This window comes from Syngnathoides biaculeatus, chromosome 3, assembly GCF_019802595.1.
Source record: "Syngnathoides biaculeatus isolate LvHL_M chromosome 3, ASM1980259v1, whole genome shotgun sequence".
Lineage (NCBI taxonomy): Eukaryota > Metazoa > Chordata > Actinopteri > Syngnathiformes > Syngnathidae > Syngnathoides > Syngnathoides biaculeatus.
In genome coordinates, this window is record NC_084642.1 from 35,163,612 (window position 1) to 35,187,833 (window position 24,222).

Below are 24,222 nucleotides of genomic sequence, written 5' to 3' on the forward strand. Positions count from 1 at the left end.
GTCACTCACGTCAGTAGATTCGTCCAACTGCAGTGAGACAAGCTTACAATCTGCGATGTCCTTGCCATGGCTTCACAGCACCGTGCAATTGTACTCCTTTACAGCTATAGAGCTTTTATTGAAGCTAATATTTCCGACTTATTTTTAAAAGATCGGAACAATGAGTCAGCTATGCTTCTTTTCCCATCTCCATCTTGGAAGGACTTCTTGTTATTAACGGTGATGTGATAAATCCAGAACGATGTTTCTGTGGCGGCTTTCACTGTTGAACTATATTGTGTGAAATGTGACTGCTGTGCGGCCAGTTGAGATTTTAGTTCGTCCACTTTTCTCATTCTCAGATTGCTTTTCGGCGGAATGTCTGTGTCGTATTATCCATAAACAGTTTGAAAATGGTGCTACCCATTTAATTTCACTGGCAGGTGATACAAAAGCGCTTCCAGAATGAATTTGTGAAGAAAAAAAAAAAAGTCCACCACCCTCTCCGAGTGAAAGTGATACGTTTTTGTCTTCTTCTTTGCTCCAGCATCCATACTCATGTTTGATAAGATTTCTTTACTTTCAGCTTATCCCGATTAGGGGTCGCCACAGCGTGTCTCGTGCATCCTCCTCTCTAACACCCACCGTCCTCATGTCCTCCCTCACAACATCCATCAATCTTTTCTTTGGTCTTCATGTCACTCTTTTGCCTGCAAGGGCTTAAAATATGGGGAACTCGTTGACTAGCGTAAATATGGCTGACGTATTTTTTTTTTCCGGCACGCTGTCTCGATCGACCAGAATTGCCCAGTCGATCACGATTGACGCATTGAGCACCTCTGATCTAGTCTATATTCTACAATAACTAATACTAAACTATTTTTGACCAAAGCACGAGGCTGCCATTACGCCGTAGAAGAAGGCAGCTCATTGGCTTTTTCAGGCAAGCTCCAGCGAATCAGAAACTTGCATGTTAAGCTGTTGTCATCACGTTGTTTCACGTGATGTCGGCCGTGAATGATAAAAACTATGGACTCGGACACAATTTTTTAATAAATGCGATATTACGATATTTCTCTGAAAATTTCCACTTGCCCAGTCGGGCAATCGTACCGTACATTTACTTGCCCAAAGATGCTTTTCGGGTAAGTCGGGCAATCGTTAATGTTGAGCCTTGGCTCAAAGAAAGACAGAGGTGCTACCAGCAGTGAAGGAAAACGAAATCAAACCACAGTGGATCTAAGTTTGCTAAGAACGGAAATGCAGTGCATGTTTCGTATGGCTCTTGTTAGCAGTGTATTGTTTAAATCGACTATTTTGACTATCCTGAAGAATAAAAAATCACAATGCTGGTGTTCTGTCTTTTCTGCTCCACATGGGCAGGTGTCCTCTTTAGCCTGGGAGTCAACCATGGCTTATTGTTATTGAAAATGGAAAATGTCTTTGTTGATACACACACATCTTCACAGAATCTGATGTAGGATAATATAATGTTCGTATATTCATCAAAGCTGTCAATAGGCCCAAAAGCATCCCTAATAACATGTAGCAGATCCCTTCTAACTAACAACAGACTCCCCGACAGACGGACGAGGAGGATGAAGAACCCGAGCAAATATTCAAAATGACTGGCCCATAATTATTCAATTTCCTAACTCTTTTATAAGACTTGTGTATGTAGCGTACTCAGTAGGATCCATGCCAGGCGACGTAAGTACGTTAGGAGTGGCCGGTGGGAGGGGTGGGGCGTTGGGGCTCCTTTCTCCTCCCTGCACGGGAGCCGCCACAGAGGCTAACGACAGGCCGGCATGGAAGCTAACGACAGGCCGCCAGCGAGGCTAACATCCACACTGCCTTCCTGGAACATTCGTTGGAAATAACATTTGTTCGAGTTTGGCAACTACACGTCGTTTGGATTTTCATGGCGGGAGATGCAAAAATCCATATACAGCAACATTCTGATGTGCTGTGAACAAATGGATGGGTCCATTCCAGCTGATTTTCTTTTTTTTTTTACAACATACTAAAAAAATAAGTTTTACGTGTCAGTGGCCCTTTAAGATTTGTGTTTTCATGACACAATATTTCAGCAACATCAACAAGGCCTGTTTTTAAATAAATTCTCCTTCATTGTGTATCTTTTTGGACCTTGCAATGTTCCAAGCTAATGAACACAATGCATTAGTCCGGATGAATCATTATTTATTTTTAAAAATGCATCTGCATTTCTGTATGAATTTTGACTAACTAGTGACTCCAAAGTTTGGTCCTTTTTGGAAATTACAGATCAATATTAGTGTGTAGCCAATTTTGCGAAAATACCACTTTCACCTTTCCTCATATGGTCACCTGGCTGTGGTCGGGGCCGAGATTTCCACCTAGTCGTTAACTCCCTTCTCTTGTTGCACACCTGAGCTGGGTGGTAGGAACAATAAAGCTGCTCTTCCCCGATCGCCATCATGCTTTTTTTTCCCCTTCTCACCCTCCTGCTGCACAGCCCTGCACAGTCCTGTCTCACTCACCCACTGATGCGCACGCCCACACACACTGCGCTTGCTTCAAAATACCCGGAACAACCATAAAATAAATGCAAACAAAGCGCACATGCAATACTGGAAGAAACTCAAGCAAAGTGCCAGAAGCCAGAACTTTGATATGTTTTCGTTGCCTTCACAAAAACCGGATGAAATGAGGGATAAGAGGCGCAAGCTGCATTTTAGACTCTAAAATGTTGTTTTTCCTGGAAAGCCAATGTACTGCTTGGATTTAGGGAGTAGTGGTTGAATTTTGCTTTTTTAAACTCCCCAAGAATAATCAGCGGCAAATCTGGGTCCTTTTGTTTTCGTTCACTTGGTCAACCAGCATTTGCAGAGCAGTTTCATGTTAGCCTGGTGATGGGGTGTAAACACGGGCAAATAGGACAAACACACGCAGCAAGTAGAATGTTCAAAACCACATATTCCAAGTATGCAGTGTGTTGTCAGCTCTGGGACATCAGGACACCATTTTTCATTGATGTATGAGCATATCCTGCAATCTTTTGTTTTCCCCTGTCACTCTGTGTCACAGTCTGGTAGGTATAGGTGGTAGACTGGCAGTAGTAAGGTGCCATCAGGGATGCGTTCACAAAGCCAAGTCTCTGTGAAGTAGAGGGCGGCTTAATTTGGAAAGTCTTTACAGGTGTTTGTGAGGTGATGAAGCTCATCCACTTTGTTGTTAAGAGATCGTAGATTTGTGGGGTGAATAGATGGAACTTGCATTCAAAATCATCACTGGTGGAGTTTCTCGGCACAATTCCCTCTGATGTATCGTCTTTGCCCTCACCATCCACCATACAGTGCAATCGCTCCACGACTAAGTATCTAACCCACATTCACATTGCACCCACATCCTTTGATCCTTCCAGTCTTTTCTGAATTAAGTTTTCTTTTATAGGCTGTACAGCAGGGGTCCCCAACCTCTGCTCCATGAGCCAGTATTGGGCCACACAGATTGAGACCTGAAGGGATTTTTTTTCTCCCCTATTGAAGCAGGCGGCGGTGCACACCCCACTCCAGCCCACCCCATCGATGATTGTCTTCCAATCAGGACATTGTGGTTGTCAGAGGTTGTTTGTATGCGTTGTACTGCAACACAGATGTTCCATTATGATGCAACTGAATTAGCTATGTCAAAATATTATAAATGCTCAGAATGATGCAGTGCAGTTATGCACCACTGTAAGACAGAAGCACACCTCTGTGGTACTGTCAAGCAAAGAATTCTTACAATCCATTCACAAATTGTGGCTTAACTCGCCCGGCGTTGCCTCCCAGTCTTAATAAAACTGTGTTCGCCATTTGTCATCCATCGCTCCACTTCACTTTGTTCACCCTGTTTAAAGCGATGTCCAGTGGTTGAAGTTGCCTCTTCAAGCCTGTTTGTTCTTTGCGCTTTGATCGTTGCTCTTCCAACTCGGTTCATGCAGTTCATGCAAGGCTCTGTAGGATAGCACTATCCTGTTTTCCAAATTTTGTTAACCTTTGGAAAGAAAAAACGACTTGAGATCTGTTGCAGGGAGGCCACTATCCCTCAGCAAGAGCTGTTGGGTGGAAACTCTTGTGTTCCATATTAGAATATTTTAATTATTGTATTTCAATATGGAATATCAACAATTAATAGGCAGAAATCAGACGAATACTGTCTTTGCAGGAACCCGCACCACCAGTCTCCACTAAGGGTTTTGGGCACTGCTGCCATGGCAAGTACATCCACAGTTTTGCTGAGCCACATCAACAATGGAGGCACAGAAAATGTTACTATTGCCCCAGGCCATCCTCAAAGCTCTGCCGGAGTTGGGTGTTGAAACTCAATTCTGACAGATTTCTCTCAAAGACATACGGGACAAAGGATCACTTGTAATTATTATCAGTAATTAATATACATATAACAATATTATGTCTTGGTTTTTCAAAGGTTTGCTAAAATTGAGATCAGCGCATCTAAGCCCATCATTCCATTCCGAGAGACAGTGGTGCGGCCTCCAAAAGTGGACATGGTGAATGAAGATCTTGGCAAGCAACACAAAGTGGCTGTTATTCATCAGGTGGGTGAATCTCTCTGTTACTGTACACCATCTGAGGTATGGCATATTTGTTACCTAGGCATAATAATTTCTTATTTTATGTACAGTGGTACTCTACATACAAAATTAATCCGTTCCAAAAGTCGTAGGGTTAGGGTTCGTAACGTGAATTTTTCCCAAGTAGAAGCGTATTTTACATGTAAATAGCATAATCTGTTCCAAGCTCCTCCTCCCCTCCAAAAATAAGCATTCAAAGTACATAATGTAAACCACAGTTTCTTTGGGCTCACAGTGAAGAAAGATGAATAAGCTTGCAAAAATCACAAACGAAAAAAATTTACTTTTCCAATGCGCATTAACTTGTGACAGCACCAGCGTGATTTGGTGACAGTTGAGTGTCCAAGACAGCAATTCTGTCGCGCCATAGAAACCAAGATACAGGAAGTAGTACATCGTTGATAAATATTGATGTCCTTCCTAGCCAATGGGATGGTCGGAAGATGTTACGGTATAGCCCATAGGAGAGCGGCTCTATCGCGCCACACAAACCAAGATACAGGATGTTTACATTCGTTGGAATTTTGAGAATCCAGTGAGATTTTCTTTCTTTGTATCCTGAATTTCCTTCGTAACTAGAGACAATATTTTTCCGAGGAGGCGTTTCATAAATTGAATTTTTCGTTACTAATGACGTTCGTAAATAGAGGTACCACTGTATTTGAATCTGAAGGATCTTTTGTTTTGAGAACCGAAAAACATAGTTAAGTTTGTGATTATTTTCCACCCTTGTCACTTTCTTAATCACAACCTTTTCTATAATATATTTAGTGTTGAAAATGTTTGTGTGTGTGTTTATATATATATATATATATATATATATATATATATATTATATATATATATATATATTATTTTTTTTTTTTTTTTTTTTTTCAAGCGGGGTGGAACACTTGGCGGAAGGTGTCTGGTGTTCTATGCTACAGAAGAGTCTCCGCTAGGATGAAGGGCAAAGTTTATAAAACAGTGGTGAGGCCGACCATGATGTACGGATTAGAGATGGTGGCACTGAAGAACCAACAGGAAGCAGAACTGGAGGTAGCAGAAATGATGACGCTGAGGTTCTCGCTTGGAGTGAACAGGTTGGATAGGATTAGAAATGAGCTCATTAGAGGGACAGCCAAACTTGAATGTTTTGGAGACAAGGTTAGAGAGAGCAGACTTGGATGGTTTGGACATGTTCAGAGACGAGAGAGTGAGTATATTGGTAGAAGGGTGCTGAGGATGGAGCTGCCAGACAAAAGAGCGAGAGGAAGACCAAAGAAAAGGTTGATGGATGTTGTAAAGGAGGACATGAGGACAGTGGGTGTTAGGAGAGGAAGATGCACGAGATAGGCTTAGATGGAAAAACATGACACGCTGTGGTGATCCCTAACGGGACAAGCCAAAAGGAAAAGAAGAATATATATATATATATAGCAGTCACTGATTTGACGGGCGCTGTCGCGTACACACACCATTGCACTCGCAAATCTGCACAATGGAGCATGAAAAATCACGCTCGGAAAATTTGTTACGAGTAGAAATACATAGACATTCTCAGCGCACATGAAAACCAATCCAGCGCAGTGAACCACAGCCTAATTTTTTTTTTTTTTTTTAAACACGGAAGCACTCGTCTCCTGCTTGTTTACCTTTACCTTGTTTACCCCACTTCGTCTCTTAAAGGCATACACCCATAATTACAAACACCGTCCACCCACACAGTCTGGGCAACATAGAGCAAAGAGCGTTAGACATGCTGCTTGTGTTTACGCTCGATAATAGTGGTAAAAGTGGAAAAAAGTGCTGTTGCTTTAATGAATGTCAGGGTATGTGAATAATGGAAGAAAAGTGGCGAAACTGGATAAGATTTTCTCTTTTTTTGAATAAAAAATGTCTGGTCTGAAGCCAAATTAGAAAGTACAGGATGAGATGGTGCATAATGTTAAAATTCCACCTTGGCACAGCCTGATCAAGGATGAAAGCACAGACAATACAGTGCACAAAAAGCCAAGTCTGTATTTTAAATATAGCAAGCAACATAACATTAACCTTAAAACTGTTTGGGGGCATCATTCAGCTTTCAACATGCATTCCTAAAGATGTTCTGCAAGCAATAATTCAGTTATACACGAAGAAAAACAGACTGGGATATCATTGTGGGTTTAAAAAAAAATGAAACAAAGTTGGAAGCTACCTTTCAAATTTATAGTTCATAGTAGGCTTGGTTTGGTTAGCAATGTATTTTTTTGTTTGTTGACATTTTCATTTGCAAAAACAGACAATTGTTCTTAGAAATGTTCTGATGGGAATGTAAATGCAGCAATCTGAATCTTTAACCTTGTAACTTCAATGGATGACACTGATCTGACCACAGTGCATACGTCTGATGTTGCTCACAGTGGTCAAAGGGGGCGCTCACAGGCTTAGTGTGTTTGCTCAGACGTCAAAAATTAGAGGGAACGTTGGTCTTGACATTAATTTGTGTTTATTTCATAAAAGTTGGTAACAAAAGAAGCCTGATCATAAACAATCAGTATTCATCCGGAAACAGGAAATGCAAGTTAACAATACTGAGCATGTTCCGAAGTGATGCCAAAATCATATGTTCCAAGCTGCTTCACGTATTGCGAGCTCACTTACGTCGAAAGTCATCAACATCATGAGCAATGTGAAAGGAAATTCAGTTACACTGAAAACATTTTTGGGATGTAACACAGGAAATGTTTCAGTATATAACCATAATAAGTATGAGATTGTGATTTACTTTGCCTTGATCTAAGTTCTAACATTAGACTAGTCTGTCCATATATCTAAATTAGAACGGTCATTTTTCCCCGTGGTCCGCGTTATCTTGAAGTTAAAAACTTTTCCCCTCTACATGCTTTAGGAAGATATAGATCATCTCCTGCTAGCTTTCATCAATGGATACATCATGATGAAATAAAGTGATTTGATTATATGAATACTTCGTTTTGAAATTGAATGTCTATTGACCTCTTTAAAAATGTCTGTCTCAGTTCAATGTCAATAAATTATGATTATAGTATTGGGTAACAACTACATATTCAGGTATAACTACTCAGTAAGTTTTTTCGAGGTCTTCAGATTCCATCCCTAATCGCACCCGCAACTTTATCTGCGTGCATGACTTACCACACCCGTACATTTTCAAATGTGAGTGACAGATATATAGTTTTTGTTTTGTTTGTTATTGCAAATATCAACTCATCGTCATGGTCCTACCGGTCCAGCCCTGGCTGTGCAGGTCCCCTGCACACCTTTGCCTCGTCAGCTATAATGAACTCTAGTATGTATAGGACCCAGCGGACAGTCTGGTTTGCCAGATCGTTGCCAACCATGCCTCTTTCCTGCACCTCCGCATTCCTGATCCTGAACCCCTGTGTACCAACCTCCGCCTGTCCTCTGACCAACCCCGTAAACTTGATGCTCCTCATACTACTGCTCACTCTGACTGACTAACTGGCATTCAACCTTGGAGCGAATAAAGATCTTCCTTTAACTGCCTTCCTGTCAACCGCGTCGTGCATTTGGGTCCGCCCTCACGTTGTGGTTATGACACTCATTTTGAATTTGATCTCTGCAATACGTTCCAAAAAGCTGTGACTGGCATGTTTGCCACTCTGTTACATCACCTTTCTTTTTAAAAACATTGAAGAACCATTTCGTAGCTGAGGATGCTAATTTGTGAACCATTATTGGTGTAATTATTTATCATTTTTGCTTGATGATTGCTGTTGTTCAACAGTCCAGAGTGTCCATTGTTATCTATTGCACTTTATAACGTACAACACATTTTCAGGTTTGGACTTCTGGCACAAAAGTCTGGTACTCGCACTCTTCCTACGTAGTCATGCTGTTGTAACAAGCAGAATGTGCTGAAATAAGCAGGGACGTTTCGGAAAGAGACTGGACTTGTCAGACCATAGGACACTTTTCCACTTTGCGTCAGTCCATCTCAGATGTACTCGGGCCTATAATTTCTGGTTTTCTTTTTCTACTTTCTTTGAATAAAGAGATTACCGTAATTTTTCAACTATAATGCGTCCTGAAGTATAATGCGCATCCCCAAAATTGACCTAAAAGCGCAGTAAAACCCTTCTACCAATGCGCACCACCATTTTGCTGGTTTACATATGCTCAAATTATTAGGAATTATCTGTCCTATTTTCCGAGGTTTGTACTTTGATTGTTTGTACTTTTATTGTTTTTCAAAAAATCATTTTGTAAAACTATAATTAATCATTTTTGTGCATGTTCTGATGCAGCGGTAATATATATCTCGTGACAGACCACAGGACACGCTTGTCCTGGTCCCTGTAATTGTCAGAACAGAATCCCTCAGCCAACTAAAATAAATGCTCAACAGTGGCATAACATTTATTAATGCTGTTGATAACACATATTACAGTCTTAAATAAACTTTTCAACACTATTTAACTTAAACATTTTTTTACATTACATGTTTGTGCATAAAATGTGTGTACATAGTGCAGTTTATCCACTGCATTACACATCCTTGGCCAAGACTTCAATCTGACTCATCTCCAATCTGAAAAGTCTCAATCGTAGCTACCTTTGGTGCATCACTGTCGAACTAATCGTTGATGACTTTGTCCAGTTCAGCTGCCTCCTCCATTGCATCATGAATATCCCATCTTGCTCCCACAGCATGTCATCCTCTGTGCCATCCATGGCGTTTGTGAGGAAACATTTTTAGAATCCTAAGAGACTTGGTTCCCTTTATTTGTCATTATTGTCAGCGCTTTGAGGGGAAGGTCCACCTTGCTAACAGTGCAGCCTCTTGCCCCCATTCAGCTACAATCTGTAGCAGCTCTTCATAATGTCAGGTCGCTATCAAAACAAGAGCTCAAACTACGTACAAATAACCACTTTTAACCCTTAGACGCACGAGTGACTGGACCTTACACTCTTCCATGAGTGGGTCAAAAATGACCCATAATACAATCAATGAGTTTTTATGAATTTTTTTGCCATTTTCGTTAAGAGTAATCACTTGTATAATATTTGGTATTATATTTTAGTATTATATTTAGGACCATACAAGAATGATTTTGTTTGAAATATATTTATTTTTCACTTTTTAACATTTTTGAAAAGGAAAATGACCAAGAACAGCAATAGAAAAATGAGCACCCATTGTTTGTGTGTGTGTGTGTGTGTGTGTGTGCGTGCGTGCGTGCGTGCGTGCGTGTGCGCGTGCGTGTGTGCATGCGTGCGTGCGTGTGTGCGTGCGTGTGTCTGTGTGTGTGTGTGTGTGTGTAGAACTGTCCAGTCATTGATTGACAGTTCCTCTCTCTTTTCCCTGTTTTGCCTTCTTGTCTCATCACTGTATGCAATTCAGACAAACTACCTGTTTTCTGGCAGTGATCATTGCACACAGGTACATTACATTTCCCACACCTATTGTTGACTTTGCGATCTTTGTTACCTGGGCACATCTGACACCTTTTTCTCTTTGGTTGACCCTGTGTATTTCTTTCCTGTGTCTGGGTTGTGGCTTTTGTCACCCTCCACCTTTCCATTGCTTCAATAATCGGGGTTTGCAGTTGGGGGTCACCTTTCCAATCGACTCCTCATGTGTGGTGTGACATGCTCCTTTGACAGCTGTTTGAGGAACAACCATCGCGCATTGGTGATGCCGCTCTTGAAATCTGGGTGCTGAGCCATGAAAGAGGTGTAGGCATTCAGGGTCCTGATGTCAATTATGTTGTACCATAGCACCATGGGCCACCTTTGTGTTTGGCACTTGCACGTGTAGTTGCCAACCAAGAATACATCCCAGTTCTTCTCACACCCTGAAAAACAGAGTCAATCCAATGAAAGCCACGAATTCTTCTTTGGTGAGATTTTTCCATTCTTTTCCTCTTGCTGTTGCTACCCTCCATCCTTCCAAGTTTCTGCACTTCATCACCTCTTGGATTATATCATCAGTGATGAAGAGCTCCCATGCATCTTTGGGTGAGACAGTGGTGCTAAGCCCTTGTACAGGCCCTGACTGTCTTCTGAGGATATTGTGGCTCTGTGTTCTGCCCTGGGTGGGAGAAAATTTGTTCCAGTAAGAGCCCTTCCGACTCATTCTGTTCGACATGATTTGGACACTTTCTTCTTGTGTATCTAGCAGCCATGACACCTTGGATGAGGAAAGACAAGAGTAGTGTTTTCAATAGATCAATATGTAGCTGCACAAATAAATACACACACACACGCACAAGCACGCACACACACGTGCACACACACTTGCACACACATGCAAAACACTATATATAGTAATATTAGCTAACTAGTGTTAGCTAGTTATGAGACATGTGGACCACCTGGTTTCTCAGCACGGAAAGAAAACAATTTTACATATACAGTGGTTATGAATTAGGCTAATTTGTTCATAAATAAAATACTTTCACAAAACAATCATGAATGACATGCGCGCACACAGTCCATATAATAATCTTTGCTATCTTAGTTACCTAGCTAATGTTAGCTAGTTATAAAGCAGGCCAGTTTGTAGATAAATAATAGTCATGAAAGACACACAAACAATATTATATGAAGATAATACTTACACGTATCAGCTCTTACTGTGTAAAATAATCTACCTGAGGGGTGACACCTCTGATATAGTCTGCGTGGTCCACAGTTAATTTATTGCTGACAGCCAAGGTTGATTAGAATCAGTGGTTCCCATTGGATTCCATAGAACATACACACGGGTCATTTTTGACCCACTTATGGAAGCTTGGGTTAGTAATACAAAAACTGAAATTTCTTAAAATGTATAAAAGGTAAGTTAAAATTGTGAATGACATTAATATAAAAAACATGTTTTTTGAGGAATACCTGGAATATGAAATAACGAATTTTCAGTCCGAAGATATTTCAAGAAAACAACCTCACCGGGTCATTTTTGACCCACTTATGCATCAAATGGTTAAAAAAGCAAGCATTTCAATTGTGTTCTATCCCATTTTTTTTTAATGCTCGTACGATCGTATTACACAGTTTCAGCTCACGTAGTTTTGCTTCGGTTTGGCCGCGTCATCGGCGGCAAGGATGATAAATTTTAAAAGCGGCTTCACAACTAGGTCTTGTAGTTGACATTTTTTGTCTTCGTTTAAGTTAAAACAAACTCACGGGCAGTCTTTTCTAATGTTTGGGCCAGTAGCAACAAATATGCTACGCTAATAATCGTAAAATGCAAAGCTCCCCCCCCCCAAAAGGTCAGAGTTCATGTTGGTGATGCACATTACTGTAATTTATATAAATGTGTAACATATGACATTGACTATCATATTGAAATGTATATGTATACCACACTATGTACCTGTATACGACTATACAATGTGATTGTATTTTTTATTTTTCATCCGTACCTAAATATAATGCTCTCTATTGACTTTTTGAAAATATTTTGGGAAAAAAATTGCACATTTGTTATGTTTACCAATTAGACATTCATTAAACTGGACAAAAAAGGAAGCAAAGACACCAGTTCAAATTTGACAGCTCGTGAGGAGAGAGAAATACTGTGTCGTACAATTCACCACTGCGCTCTCTGATTATCCTCTCCTCAGCGCCTCTATTTATTTAGTTTCAATACGCCCCTTATTTACATGAATGTTACAAAAAGGAGACGGCAAGCAAAACATAATTGGAAACGAAGTGTACAAAGTTTTCAAGTGTGTGAGCATTGGTGTGGAAGATTGTTGAGTAGATGTGTAGTCATAATTTCTTTTAACGGGCAGCAGGTGCTCCAGGTTCTAACAGTTCTGATGACTAGATGTTTTTGTTCTTGCTAACTCCTGCTAGGCGGCTGCCACGTTATCTAGAGCAGAGCAAAGCATTTCTTTATTGGAAGCAGATGTATGATAATTATATTCACAATTATTCCTACAACATTATTTCCGAGAAATTACGATACTTGGGTTGATCCTGACAACTAGTAAAATTTTCAGTTCAGTAGCACTTTTGGAAGTATAATTAGTGAGAAAAATGTGTTATTTCAGTCGCTGTATAAGAACCATCCAGGAATCAATTGTTCTTAGTTTTTTCCTGTTTTCAGGGCTTGTCCTCAAACATATTTCATGTTCTAAGGAACAAAACATGTAATGTACTTTAAAGGTTTTTATCATCACAGAAATTTAACACTGTGTACAGCTCTTCAAGTGTGATTGTCAGAATAATAGTCATTACAAACAGCATTAAACAGGTGAAATTCATCATACGGGTTTTTGTACTTCTGTAAGGTAAAAGAGGATTACTATCATGATCGTTCTTCAGAGACCCTTCATGTTGATAGCAGTGGTTTGGTCACACTCACCACCCCCAATAAACTGGCCACAGTCAGCGTTCGTGCAATCCCCTTGCCACAAGGTAAGACCTAAACACACACCAATAATTAACTTGGTTTCTGTAACCCTCATCAATCTTCAAGAGGAGGCACTCTATTTTGTTGAAAATACACTACAGTGGTACCTCTATTTACGAAATTATCCATTCCAGAAGTCGTTCCGTAATGTGAAATTTTTCTAAGAAGAAGCGCATTTTACATGTAAATAGCGTAATCCGTTCCAAGCCCACCGACCCAGAAATAAGCATTCAAAATACATAAAGTAAAGAATTGTGAAAATTTTCATTTATTTTTGGTGTTGGGTGACTATGCAAAGAGAAGGGTGAGTGACATGCAAAAAGCATCATGGGGGACGGACAAAGAAGGAGGAAAACGTTTGACACCCGAGAGAAAACGTACGTAATACACACGCGCACAACTTAATTCCACTAAAGTTTCTAGGAGCCCACAGTGAAGAAAGATGAATAAACATGCAAAAAATGTTTTGCTTGTCTAATGGTCACTAGCTTGTGACAGCGTGATTCGGTAACAGTCCAGTGTCCGGGGGAAACAAAAAGCATCATGGGTAAAGATTGCCGTCCCTCCTAGCCAATCGGATGCCAGGAAGATACTCCAGTGATAGCCAACGGGATAGCACCACACAAACCAGGAATTTGGCAGCTGCGAATCCAGCGCCCATTTTTTCCTTTCGTATCCTGAATATTCCTTTGTAACTAGAGGCATTTTTCTAAGGAGGTGTTTTGTAACCTGAATTTTTCATTACTAAAGGCGTTCGTAAGTAGAGGTACCCCTGTGTGTGTGTGTGTGTGTGTGTGTGTGTGTGTGTGTGTGTGTGTGTGTGTGTGTGTGTGTGTGTGTGTGTGTGTGTGTATACACACACACACATTCTTTTTGGGGTGTATGGAAACCTCTTTATTTTAGATGTCAAAAAGTGTTTGCAGCTCCCATATTGTCTTTTCTGTGGAAACGGCTGTTCGAAATGGCTTTTTGAGTGTTTAATGTTGCCTACCCTTGGTCTAGAGAATCCACTGCAAAATCATACTCCTGAACCTATAAACCTTCCCTAAAATCCTATAATTAGTGGATTGTTAATGCAGCAATTGATTTTTTTACCTGATTTTTCTTAACTGTTTTTTGGTTTTTTTGGAGAGGAGCGGAGCTAACTACAGAGATGTTCAGAATACCTATTTTTGTAATCGTCACTTCTGCGTAGAGTGCTAACGTATCTTTTTATTTCAGAGGTGACTTGTCTTTTGGAGAAAAGCTCAGCACTAATTCGAACTTTAGAACAAGTCAATATGTCCTTGAAGGAGGGTAGAAATATCGACGTTAGTGTTCGGACCTTGGAAGCCATTGCTGACTTCAAGGCCCAATTGGAACGCATGCTCCAGGGAAGGAAGTGGAGGAATGCCGTGGAGAATATCTGGGCCTTTGGACCTCGCAGGTTTGAAAATGACTTTTTGGGGGGTTTGGTATACCATAGTGATAAAAATGCAAATGCATTTTGACCTTGTTCCCCTTAATATTGAGAATTTCTGCTTGTCTCTGTCGCTCCCTTTCTCTCTGTTTTCCATGGTCTCTCTCTCTCTCTCTCTCTCTCTCTCTCTCTCTCTCTCTCTCTCTAATAAAGCAGTAAGTGTATGAATAAAGTCCAATGTACATCCATCCATCCATCCATTTTTTCCAGTTATCCCAGGTTGCGTTGCAGGGGCCATCGCTTTAGCAAGGAAGTAAAGACTTCCCTCTCCCCAGCTAGGGTTGTACAGGGAGCCATCCAGAAGGTATCCTAATCACATGCCTGAACCACCTAATCTGGCTCCTTTCAGAGTCTGAATCTGATTTTTTTTGGACAAGTGTGTAACAACACACAAGGAATTTGTTTTCTGAGCCCGTCCTCGATGACTGAGCTTCTCATCCAATCTCAAAGGGGGAGCTCAGACATCGTGCAGCTGAAACTCATTTCTGCCGATTGTATCCATGACCTTGTTCTTTTGATCCCTACCCATGGCCCATGACCATGGGTGTGGGAAGGAACGTAGATTGACTGGTAAATTGTGAGCTTGGGCTTCCAATTTAGCTCCTTCTTCACCACAATGGACCACATACAAAGACCACAACACTACAGGTGCTGCACCAATTTGCCTGTCGATCACCCATTATATTCTTCCCTCAATCCTAACAAGACCCTGTGATACCTGAACTCCTCGATTTGGAGCATAATCTCATCCTCAACCAGAAGAGGGGATGCCACCCATTTCTGACTGAGGACCATGAGTTTCATCACAATCTCTTCACACTCTGCTGTGAACTGCTCCAGTGAGAGATGGAGAACCCAGTTTGACAAAGCCAACAGGACACCACACCGGGCCCCCTCTACACTTCAGGTCCGCTCTGAAATTCTGCCCCAAAAGGTTTATAAACAGACTGAGTGACAAAGGCCAGTCTTGGTTGAGTTTAACCCTCAGCGGAAACCTATCCAATTGACTGATAGCAATGCAGACCAAACTTACAGGGACTGAATAGCTCGTATCAGGGGGTTAAGTACCAATACTACCGTAACACCCAAAACAGGGCTCCCTCAGAGATATGTTTCAATGCCTTCTCTAATTTCACAAAATAGTGGTTGCGCAAATTACTATGCAGCCTCCAGGACCGTGCCGAGGGTGTAGAGTTAGTCCACGCTTCCACAGCCAGGACGAAAACCACACTGCTGCTCTCGAATCTGAGATTTAACTTCACCAATGCACCATTTTCACTGTACACCGTGTTTACCCTTCCTGAGATGCTGAATGTTGGACCAGAATTTCCTCAAAGCTGACTGGAAATTGTTCTCCATTGATTCGTCCTTGTTTTTCAGTGACCAACAAAGCTGGATTCCACTTGGCCAGCCGGTACCTGTCAGCTGTCTCCAAGGTCTCACAGGCCAAAAGGCCCAATAGGTCTCTTTCTTTAGCTTGACAGAATCCTTCACTGCTGGTTTCCACCAATAAGTTAGGGGGTTTGCCACCACAACAGGCACCAACCACCTTATGGCCACAGCTCCAGTCAACAGCTTCAGCAATGGAGGCACAGAATATGGTCAACTCTATCCTCTGCCTCAAAGGAGTCTGACAGACGTTCCCAGCAGACTCACCATATGTTTGGGACTTCCGCCATCGTCCAAGCCAATATACCACCAGGTGGTGATCAGTCCCTTTTTTCACCCATGTCTAATACATACGGCCACAACTCTGATGACATGACCATAAAGTTGATCAGTGAACTGGAGCACAGGGTTTCCTTGGGCCAAACGCCTTTTATACTGTTAAGTTCAAACAGGTGACAATATTATGGGTAACAAGTGGAGGACAGAGGAGCCTCTTAAAGATGTTACAAGTCTGTGAAACCCAGAAATCTGGCTTTTTTTGTAGGTGACCAAATACTGATTTTCCACCATAATTCGGTAATAAATTCTTTAAAAATCAGATGTGATTTTCCTGGATTTATTTTTCTCATTTTGTCTCTCATAGTTGAGGGATACCTCCGATGAAAATGAAGGGCCTCTCTTGTATTTTTTATCGGGACAACTTGCACAATTTGTTTCGGGTTTTTTTGCCCCACTGTATGCATGAAGTCAGAATTTTCATGGATGAGAGTGTTGTTAATTAGACATGTTAACATAACTTAACATGTTAATTGTTATTGGGTCAAAATTGTATTTTTTATTATTACATTTTTATTTGTGAATAATAGGACATTTATTTTCTTTTGAACCAATCAGCTTTTTTAAAAAAAACATATTGAGTAATTCTTTGTGTGTTCGAGGGGAAGGATACTTTATAAAAGCTATTTTAATTGTTGCTGATAAATACATTTTATTCACAGTAAATTGGATTGACTCTTTACGAACCCTAACCCTAAAAAAACAGCATAAGCTTAATAACTAATAATAAAATAGCACAGTACATTTGTAAAGAATGAATGAAAAGAGTTTAATTAAATGGGACATTTCCACAGCCTCGTTGTATTACACACATTTGCAATCATCTGTTGGTCTGAAATAGTGTTTTGTTTGTCAATGTTTTTAGGTGTGGCCCAAACATTCTGCTAAACAAACTGGAGGGCTATCAGCGGCCATCTCTTTGGCAGTGTCTTTGTCGAGAAGATAAAAATGGAGCTCAGGCACCAAATACACGAGAGTTTGATAACAGCATTGTGAGTGGCTTCCAGTTAGCGACCTTGTCAGGTCCAATGTGTGAAGAGCCTCTCATGGGGGTCGTCTTCTCCATTGAGAGATGCGATATACAGTCTTTAAACTCACCGTATCAAAATAACCTGGAGGAAAGTTCCACATTTCAAGAGGCTTCAAGAGCTAACAAAGCAGAGGAAAACGCTGATGCTTTGGAAGTCAACCCCACAGAACCAAGCCAAGACAGGCGCTCACTAGAGACTACTTCTGCAGGCTGCTACGGGCCTGTCTCAGGCCAGCTAATTGCGGCTGTGAAGGAGGCATGCCGCCACGCTTTCCAGGCTCAGCCCCAGAGACTTATGGCTGCGATGTATACCTGTGAAATCATGGCCACGGCAGAGGTTCTGGGTAAGAGACTTGGAACTCTCGTCCTAAACATTTCTTCTTTCACATTTACACCATGTTTTGTTTGTGGTCTTTTGGTTTGTCTTCTCAAAATGCAGGCCGAGTATATGGTGTGCTTGGGAAGCGAGAAGGGCGGATCCTCCAGGAAGAAATGAAGGAAGGAACAGAAATATTCATCATCAAGGCTGTTCTGCCAGTCGCTGAGAGTTTTGGTTTTGCAGATGAAATTCGCAAGAGGACCAGTGGGTTAGCCAGTCCACAAATGGTCTTCAGTCACTGGGAGGTAATGAAATCCTCTGCCCTGTTTGAAATAACCTAGATATCTGCATAAATTGGTTATAAAATGTGATCTGATCTTAACTTAAGTCACAACAATAGTCAAGCATTCAATTTAAATGAATCCTCAAAAACAATTATATGCTTTCATATTTTATCAGCCATGTAAACATTCACATTGCAGTTGAGAAAAAGTATGTGGGCTGCTAGGCTAATGACTTCTCAGAGAGTTAATCGGAGTAGGGATTCAACCAACCGTGAGTCTGAGCACGGTGACGAATCATTGTGGAGTGGCAAGGTCAACTAGTCGACAACCACCAGTCCATGGGCCATTTACTACCGGCACATGTCCCCATCACATTATTTATTCATTTATTTTGTCTGGTCCGGGAGACAGTAGACCCACCAATGAACAGTGCATATCGTCAACACAACCTGGCGTTAAACACTCTAAAGACTGTAGAGATGATTGTGGACTTCAGGAGGCAACCTTTACAACAGATGCCCCTGACGCTGTCCAACTGTCTTGTGGCAAATGTCAAGACCTTCAGGTTCTTGGGAATTACAGTCTCAAAGGACCTGAGGTAGGAGGGAAACATCAACTCCATCCTCAGAAAAGCCCAGCAAAGGATGAACTTCTTGCGGCTTCTGAGGAAGCACAGTCTATCACGCGAGCTGCTGAGTCAGTTCTACACAGCGGTCATCCAATCAGTACTGTGTATCTCAATCGTAGTCTGGTTTGGGGCCGCCACAAAAGAGGACAAATTCCGACTGCAACGGACAATCAGAACAACTGAACGGATTATCGGCACCACTCTACCCACTATTGAGGACTTAAATGCAATGCGAACTAAGTCCAGAGCAGGCAGGATTCTTTCGGATCCTCCACATGTATATCTCCACTGTATATCGTACTAGGGCAGCACCGTCTGCCAAAGAAAAATTCCTGTGGTGTTTTTTTACACACTTGGCCAAATAAAGCTGATTCTGATTCTGAGAATCAAAACAAAAATGACTACTTCCTGTCAAAGTACCCATATCTTGCATCTGATCATCCATGATCTGACTGTTTTCAAACACAGACTAATATTGTACTCAGATAAAAGTAGTTATTAGGTATTAATTATTCGTCTCAAACTAAAGCATATTATTGAGATGTGGGAGGAAACCGGTTGCCTGTAAAAAAAAAAAAAAAAAAAAAAAAAAAACGCAGGCACGTGGAGAGTATGCAAACGTCTTAAAGGTGGGTCTGGGATTTTAACCCTTGTCCTCAGAACTGTGAGGCCAATACTTTACAGCTGCCCCACCGTGCCGCCTGCTTATATTTATACACACACACATTGCACAAAATAGTTTTAATAATAGCATACCATTAACATCAAATGTCTTTCTAGGATCACACGCTATGTTGTTTCCTTAGGTGATCAGCAGCGATCCATTCTGGGTTCCTACCACTGAGGAAGAATACCTGCACTTTGGAGAAAAGGCAGACTCAACTAATCAGGCACTCAAGTACATGAATGCTGTTCGCCGCCGAAAAGGCCTGTATGTGGAGGAAAAGATAGTCGAACATGCAGAAAAGCAACGAACCCTAAGCAAGAACAAATAGACAAAATCTCCTTTCTGCTCCACGAGATGAGACAGACGACACCGTTCAGCAGTGTTTGCAGTAAACAAAATCTGACTGACTGAAGCGCTGAGCCTTTTAATTTAAATTTATTTCCATGCTTACCTATCCATGCCATGTCTAACTATCTGATATGTAGTTGGCAGGGAACCAAATGTTGGATTTCACTCAATTAACGAAATATATGTTTTTATTGAGCAGTAACTGTTTTTGTTTAAAAGTTTATCAAATACAGATTTGACAAAAATAGTTTTGGTAAGTCTATGTCATTTTTTGTTTTTTGTATTTAAGACTCAGGATACGAGGTCATCTTAGACCAGGGGTATCAAACCTACACCCAGCCTCCTAGAGCCGGCCCGTCAGGGGGGCCAATCGGGCCTGAGGTTAGGTGCAGAGAGTACATTCACTGCTATTTATCAACAGAAATAGCTTGTTCCTAATTTTGTCCACTGGAGGGCATATTGAAGACCCCTAACCAAAGTCGCAGAAAGTCTGGTCACTTGATAAAATCTGCATTGCTCTCTCTTTGGTTGATGAGCACCGTTTTGTTACCCAGCCTATCCAGTCCTCCCATAGGCAGCCTTGTGATGGTTTTGCCTAGTTTTTGATACTTATCAGTGGCTTTTTGAACAAAGTGTTTGGATGCATCATTTCCTGAAAAAAGAAAGAAAGGGTACTTATTCCTTTTAAAACAAAAAAGTTTATTTTTGATGTGTACAGCTAATATTTTCTTTATGGTAAGTAGCAGGTAGTCGCTGTCAAATATCTGCCACACTATCTTATTTTGGATTGTTTAGCATGTTCATAACTTGGAGTGGAAGTACCTCTGTGTTGGCTGCAATGATGTGACAAAATTTCAAGTACATCACACAAAACCAGTTGAAAAAAATAAGGCATGTATTAAATATAGAATTGGCCCAAGTGGGAATGTGGAGGAAACTCTGATCAGGTCTACTAGGCTATTTTGTCATGATGATGGTACTTGGAGAACTAAGGTGGAACTTTGTCTAAGTTTGAGAACCACTGACGTCGATAAACCATTATATACAGTCTATTGGAATGGCAAGCTTGATTCCTTTCTCTTTATCTACTGAAGACATTTGGGTTTCTTATCAAAAGATGAGTATGGGACAAAAGTTCAGAATTCCAACATATTTATATTTCATAACATATTTTCATCAAGGTGTGTTAACTCAAGACAGAGCACCTTTTGTTTAAAGCCACCCACTTTTCAAGTGAGTATTGGAACATGTGACTGATGGGTGGTTCGAGTTGCTCATGCGTTGCCTTTTAGATTGATTGCTTAAAAATTTGATAGTTCTTGTTTTTGGCTTTGGGTTTCCCCCTGTGAAAACAGCATTTGCCTTCAAGCAAGCTTAAAGATGTGAGAAAAGCAAGCTATAATGAAGCTCAGGGAAGAGAAAATTTATCAGAGAGAATAGGTTATCTTATTTTCTTTGAGGTCAGAAGTTTACATACTCAAAAAGTACTGTCTTTAAAGAACATGAGGAAGCCCAGATGATGGGGTCATGTCTTTGGAAGCTCCTGATAGGTTAACTGACAATGGGAGTTAATTAATAGCACACCTTTGGGATGTATTTTAAGGCCACACCTCAAACACTCTGCTCGGTTAGGAAATCAGAGAAAGATTCATAGAGCTCCATAAGTGTGGCTGATCGTTGGTTGCAATTTCCAGATGCTTGAAGCTGCCACATTTATTTGTTCTGTCATGGCCCATCTGAACGGAGGTAGGACCCAAGTGTAGGACTCGGGAGATGCAAGGTAGTTCGGGGAAAAACATTTATTATTAGAAGGTCGGAGATCGGGCAAGCAGTCAGGTGCAGCAGCGGTAGTTGGGACGTCGAGCATAGAGAGCAGGTGAGCGGGCAGGCAGGAGTCGGTACACGGGAGATGGATCAAAGCAGGCAAGAGCATCAAAGGAGTCAGGCTTACGGGGGTTGGTCGGAGAACAGGGGAAGGTCGGTACACACGGGTTGTCAATCAGGGATACGAGAGTGCTGGAACGGGACATGAACCTCAACGATCTGGTGGAGGACCAGTCGTCATCGGGGTCCTATATATACAGGGAATAATCAGCCCACATGAGGCGCAGATGTGTGCCTCCCAGTTAGTGCGACCGCGCGGGCACCCGCACAGCCCGGGCTGGAGCGGCAGGGTCATGACATGTTCAAGCAATTATACTAAAGTATAAACATGGGATTTTGTAGCCATCACACCTCTCAGGAACAAGACATGCTCTTTGTCCTAGCAGGAACTGCCCTTTTAAAATCACACAACAGCATCTCAATTGGAATTAAATCCGTACTTTGAGTTGGCCACTCCACCACTTTTTTTTTTTTTTTTTCGAGCTAGTCTGAGGTCGTTTTACTGATGTATGTTTCGGATTGTTGTCCTGCTGCATGATCCAAGAGCGCTTGAGTTTGATGGCATGAACTAATGGGTGGGCGTTCTCCTTTGGGATCTTCTGGTACACAGCAAAATTCATTGTTCGATCAATCACAGCAAGTTGCCCTGGTCCTGAGGCAGGAAAGCAGCTCCAGACCATCACACTGCTGCCACCATGCTTCACTGTCATATTAATGTTCTTTTTATCAAATGCTGTGCGATTTTTTTTTTTTTTTTTTTTTTTTTAAATGCCAGATGTAACTGGCCACACAACCTTACAAAAAGTTATATTTTTGACTTGTCAGGCATCAGGGGTTTTTGCATGGGAACACTCCCATGGATGCCATTTTTGACCAGTGACTTTTTGATGGCAGAGTCATGAACACTGACCTTAAAGTGCCACTGACACCAAAAACATGAAAATTAGTATGCTGTTTACCAAAAAATAGCGACTGAAATGGAATCATCCGTTTGTTCATAGCACAAGCAGAATGTTGCCGTATATAGATTTTTTTTCATTTCCTGCCACGAAAAATCTGTGGACTGTGTGGGGTTGAACAAGAAGCCGGAAGTGGCGTATTATGCATACAACTTCAGCTGCAGAGTCGAGTGTATTTAACTCTTGTACAAGCGAGAAATTAGCTGTTTTTTCTGCGTGTTAGCCAAAATGTCGGCTTATTGTGTTGCTGGATTTTGCTCGAATACTTGTAGGATAGAGTCACTCATTTCCAAAAGATCCGATTCATTGTGAAAAATGGATTGCACAGGTGCCAAGGACAAGAGCTTTGTGGCTTCCAAATGACAGGTAGGTGTGTATTATAGAGCTATTAAAAAGAAATAAGGTATGGGGACTGATTTGTCTCACAGTTTATAAGATATGTTACATGTGAATTTGGAATCCCCTTGGTCAAACCAGCAAAATATAACAAAGCAGTTGTATAGTGTTTCAGACAATTTAATCACACACAATGCAATACAACACAAAACAGAAGTACAAAAACAATGGAGTAGAATGTAACACAAACTAACTAGCCAAACGACGTATCGTCACTAAAGTTGAACAAATGTTCCAAATAGCCGAATGTTATTTCCAGCGTCCAAAATACGAAAGGCAGAAGACAGTGCAGCGTCCATGTACTTGTGTGTTTGTCCAAAAGCAGCAGTGGTAGTAAAGAAGCGCCGTCGACAGCCATCCTCCTGAACATTGCAGACATCCGGGTCTGACGATGTAATTAGGTCCTTCTCTCAGAACGTAACAAAAGATCCAATTTTAGTTGGTTGTCCACTCCTGGGAATGTTTGCCACTGTTCCCAGTTTTCTCCATTTGTGATTAATGGCTTTGCCCGTTGTTCACTGGAGCCCCAAAACCTTGGAAATGGCTTTCTAACATTTTCCAGACTGATGGATTCCAGTCACTTTTGTTTTTAATTTCTTCATGAATTTCTTTGGATCGTGGCATGATGCATTGGTTCTTGAGATGTTGTAGCCTACTTCATGTTTCTGACAGATTTCTTGATTCAACAAGTATGGCGGTAATTAGGTTTGAGTGTGGCTTCTGAAATTGAACTCACTTTTCCCAAATTTGTGGATTGTCACAGTGACTGTGATTTAACAAGGGGGGCAATTACGTCTTCACAGAGGGTCAAAACGTTTTGGATTTTTTTTTTTGTGCCTTAATAAATTTAATTCTCATTTGTAAAGTGCATTTTGTACATCTTTGTGTTGTCTGAGTGATATTAAAATACAATTGTTTATTGTTTGTTTGTTTTTTTAACTTTTTCACAGCACTATAAATCCCAGAATATGCTTCATCTTGGGGAAAGTGGAATTCAGAAGGATCTTCATTTTGGCAACGGCAGTCCAAAATTACGAGTTTTTGTGTAACCAAAGTCCAAAAGCAGTGAGTTAGTGTGCATTCACATAGCAGGAAACAATTATCTGGAGTATTTTTAGTCCATCGCATGCTTATGCTCGATGAAGAAAAGCGCATTTTATGCATCGTGTTTTGAATAAAGTTTGCTCAATGGAACACTTTTTGGTGTATAAACTGTAAATTTGTGTATTCTGTTATCCCAATTTCTGAAGGCATTCAAACAGTTGTCCACTGTTAATTCATTAAATCACAAAGACGTTACAAAATGATGACATCGCAACAATATAGGCAGATCAAAAAACTTGTGCCTTATCATAAATGACATCACTCAAGAACAAAGGGTAATTACATCATATTGAAGGACTGTGAAACCACTTCATCTCAACCAATCAAAATTCAAGGCGTGATGCAGGATTTACAAATACACCGAGTGAGGCAAAATAATTTTTACGCTTAAATAACAGGCAATTTTGAATTTCACATATCACTCTCCGAT

The 24,222-nt window shown here is 41.0% G+C and overlaps 1 protein-coding gene across 5 annotated transcripts in view; it reads left to right on the top strand.

Annotated features, from left to right (window-relative positions):
• efl1 (elongation factor like GTPase 1) overlaps positions 1-19,696 on the top strand; it is a 75,987-nt gene extending 56,291 nt beyond the window's left edge. For 4 of the 5 annotated variants that reach the window (XM_061815561.1, XM_061815563.1, XM_061815560.1 and 1 more), the window contains 6 exons: positions 4,435-4,564; positions 12,868-12,994; positions 14,211-14,415; positions 17,039-17,547; positions 17,643-17,827; positions 19,241-19,696. In XM_061815561.1, coding sequence (XP_061671545.1) covers positions 4,435-4,564; positions 12,868-12,994; positions 14,211-14,415; positions 17,039-17,547; positions 17,643-17,827; positions 19,241-19,429 — 1,345 coding nt within the window. In that variant the 3' untranslated portion in view covers positions 19,430-19,696. Of the gene's footprint in view, positions 1-4,434; positions 4,565-12,867; positions 12,995-14,210; positions 14,416-15,828; positions 15,885-15,986; positions 16,151-17,038; positions 17,548-17,642; positions 17,828-19,240 lie in introns of those variants that run through there. The other variant, XM_061815565.1, reaches the window with a different exon arrangement.
• The last annotated feature ends 4,526 nt before the right edge of the window (positions 19,697-24,222 follow it).